Consider the following 2,728-nt stretch of genomic DNA (forward strand, 5'->3'; position numbering starts at 1 on the left):
GCCGAGCAGAAGCAGGGGTGCCACCGGGCCCCTCCACGCTGGTCCCCCCGTGCCATCCAGTCGCCGCTGCCGCCCTCCCTCGCCTCACGCCTCCTCTACACGCATGCACACCCCTGGGCCGGGTGAGGAAACCCTCATCCGACATGAGGCACCTGCCTGCCTTCCAACCTCACCGGCCCCATTCAAGCTTCCCGCCCAGCGGCAGTGGCGGCACTGCTCACTGAGCAACAGGCGCTGAGGCGGGCTGGTGGTCGCGTTAGCTGCCATGTTGCACCCAGACCTGACCGATCGCTGCCGCCTCCCGCAGAAGTGAAGGGCCGCCCATGGTTACCCCAAAATAACTTCAACCAAGTATTTTTCCCCATGTGGAAGATGGATGTAGTCAGTGAGGGTAAACTGAGGAAGAAAATATGAAAAAAAAGCTAAAAACCTTGCACAAGCAGCAAAGCTTGAGTTGTGCTGAAACTCGACAGTCTATTAGCAATTGGGTATGGTTTTGAACCTGCGCTGTACACGGTGCTCCGACTCAAATCAGCAAAATTCACTGTGGTCGTTTTACCTACACGCTTATCCTAATCATCGCATCAATGAAATTCTCATGCACCTTCATTCACCATAATGAACGTGGATGGCCCTTCACATGGCAGCGTTTTCCCCTCTTGCCTTACTGCTTTTTTCCATATTTCACATAATCACTTTGTTCTTCCTGCTATTTTTGTTTGTTTACTTAACTAATGGGTATTTTTCTGTATTTTTGTATTAATATCTAAGATTTTTATCTTTGTAAAATGTTCTCCAGTTTTTAATATGGTGAGACATTCATTAAATTTATGTCTGATCAACACTTTTGTAGTCTTTCCTCCTTCCTATTTCTTTTACAGAAGTTTCCAAGTGAGAGATTATAATCCCAACCAGTGTTATGATCCTTACTGCATACAGTTCAGTTTTTCTAAAATTTAGGACAAGATCTTCAGAAAAAAATCTACTCCAAACACAAAGTGAGATTGCCATCCAGAAGAAATCAGTTACAAACCTCAGATCCACGCCAGGACTTCATTTATGCTTTTCTTCAACAGAAATCCCAGAATGATTATTTTTTATTCACAGGCTTGTCTCCACAAATTCGCAATTTTGTTCTTTAGGAAGCTGGGCTATACCGAACAAACAGAGCGGAGCTACCAGCTACCACAGGCACTACTCGCCTCTGATGTTACTTCCAGACATAAACTATCATACTGCCTAGGTAAAGCTTATCCATCTCAAGAAGTCTCACTGCACATAAGCCAAGTTGAGAACTCCTTGTTATTGTTATGAAATGCAGAATGACTAACAAATTACGATTACTATGGTAATGATATAATAGCTGGTGGTTCTTAAGTAAAATATTACCTCTGAGTAATAGAAGAACTGTAGGGCTGAGTTTTCATTGCGATTTGTTAGATATGCACTGAGAAAGAAAATTCCTTAAGGAAAATTCCGACTGAGAGCTTCCCTTTCGTAGCAGCTCTCACCTTCCTTTCTTTCTCATAAATGGCACGCAGCGTGAGCTGTAAAAAAAAACATAGATTATGTCAGCCAGTTAGTTTTCCTAGAACAGGCTGATGTTGTCAGACCAACATTTTTATTGCCTTAGTGTGGAAGAAAATTTCAAGCAGGGAAAAAAAAAATCTAATCTATTCAGAGCAGCAATAAGCCACAATTATCCAGCAGTATCACTGACATACCTCTATAATGCAAAATCCATACCTCTATAATGCAAAATCCATCGCAGTAAGAGCGATGCCAGACTGCACTTTCCTCAATGAACTGAGCATAAGCTATAAACACTCCCATGCATCTTTTGGGGGATATCTCATTATTGCAAGAGATAATGGCCAGTATTTCATCTCTTTTTCTCTTTTGAAATGATACTAAACAGTAAGTTACAGACTAAAACTAGTAAGAAATCATTCACTTGCCAAACCAGGATTGTTCCTTGTAGCTTATCCTGTGTTCCCTATATTTTTTCTATAACGGCACTTCTATTGGAGCTGAGGAACAATATGTAATTACATGCTTTATTGTTATAATTTAAGCCTCTGGATATTGTGTTAGTGATGAGATTTTCTTTAAGCACTATTCTTTTACAGTTCTTTCAAAAAGAATCTCTTCCTCCAATTTCCACAGAAAATCTTAATTACTAAGAATACAGCCTCTAGCAAATGCCGTTGATTTAAATAACCAGAATTGAATCATAACAAAGGTTAAAGAGGGAGCACGGTCTGACTGCAGTAAGGTAAAGATTTTTAAATTTTTTTCCTCTCAAACTAAATTTGCCTGTGCTCTTGGACAAGGCTTTGAACTGTCTTTCTAGGGTATCATAATGTATGTTTAGCAGCGGAACGGTGCTAACGGAAGAAGACTTGATTTTTCTCGTTTTTAACCTTCAGCAACCAACCTGACACACCTGGACTGAAACCATCCGACTTCATTTTGTGCTGCCATTAACCTGCACGACTTCACGCTGGAAGGACGCAGCCCGAAGATGTGCTGTCGTCTGCGCTTCAGGGGGGCTCGAGAGGAGATTTTCTCAGAAAAGACGACGACCAGAAGAAGGAGGCACCGTTATCGCCCCTGCCCGCAGCCCCGCCGCGGATGGCAGCAGTAGCGGTCAGCCTGCTGGGGCGCCGGGGGCACCCCGCGGGCAAGCGCCGGCTGCGGGGGACCAGGACTGGCGGGAAGGCCTCAG

General features: G+C 43.6%; 1 protein-coding gene across 1 annotated transcript in view; it reads right to left on the reverse strand.

Moving 5' to 3' along the window:
* LSM5 (LSM5 homolog, U6 small nuclear RNA associated (S. cerevisiae)) overlaps window positions 1–276 on the reverse strand; it is a 23,954-nt gene extending 23,678 nt beyond the window's left edge. The window contains exon 1 of the mRNA XM_009332397.1: window positions 222–276. Coding sequence (XP_009330672.1) covers window positions 222–267 — 46 coding nt within the window. The 5' untranslated portion in view covers window positions 268–276. The remainder of the gene's footprint in view (window positions 1–221) is intronic.
* Window positions 277–2,728: the final 2,452 nt, after the last annotated feature.

Source organism: Pygoscelis adeliae, unplaced genomic scaffold (assembly GCF_000699105.1).
Source record: "Pygoscelis adeliae isolate BGI_AS28 unplaced genomic scaffold, ASM69910v1 Scaffold58, whole genome shotgun sequence".
NCBI classification, from domain to species: domain Eukaryota; kingdom Metazoa; phylum Chordata; class Aves; order Sphenisciformes; family Spheniscidae; genus Pygoscelis; species Pygoscelis adeliae.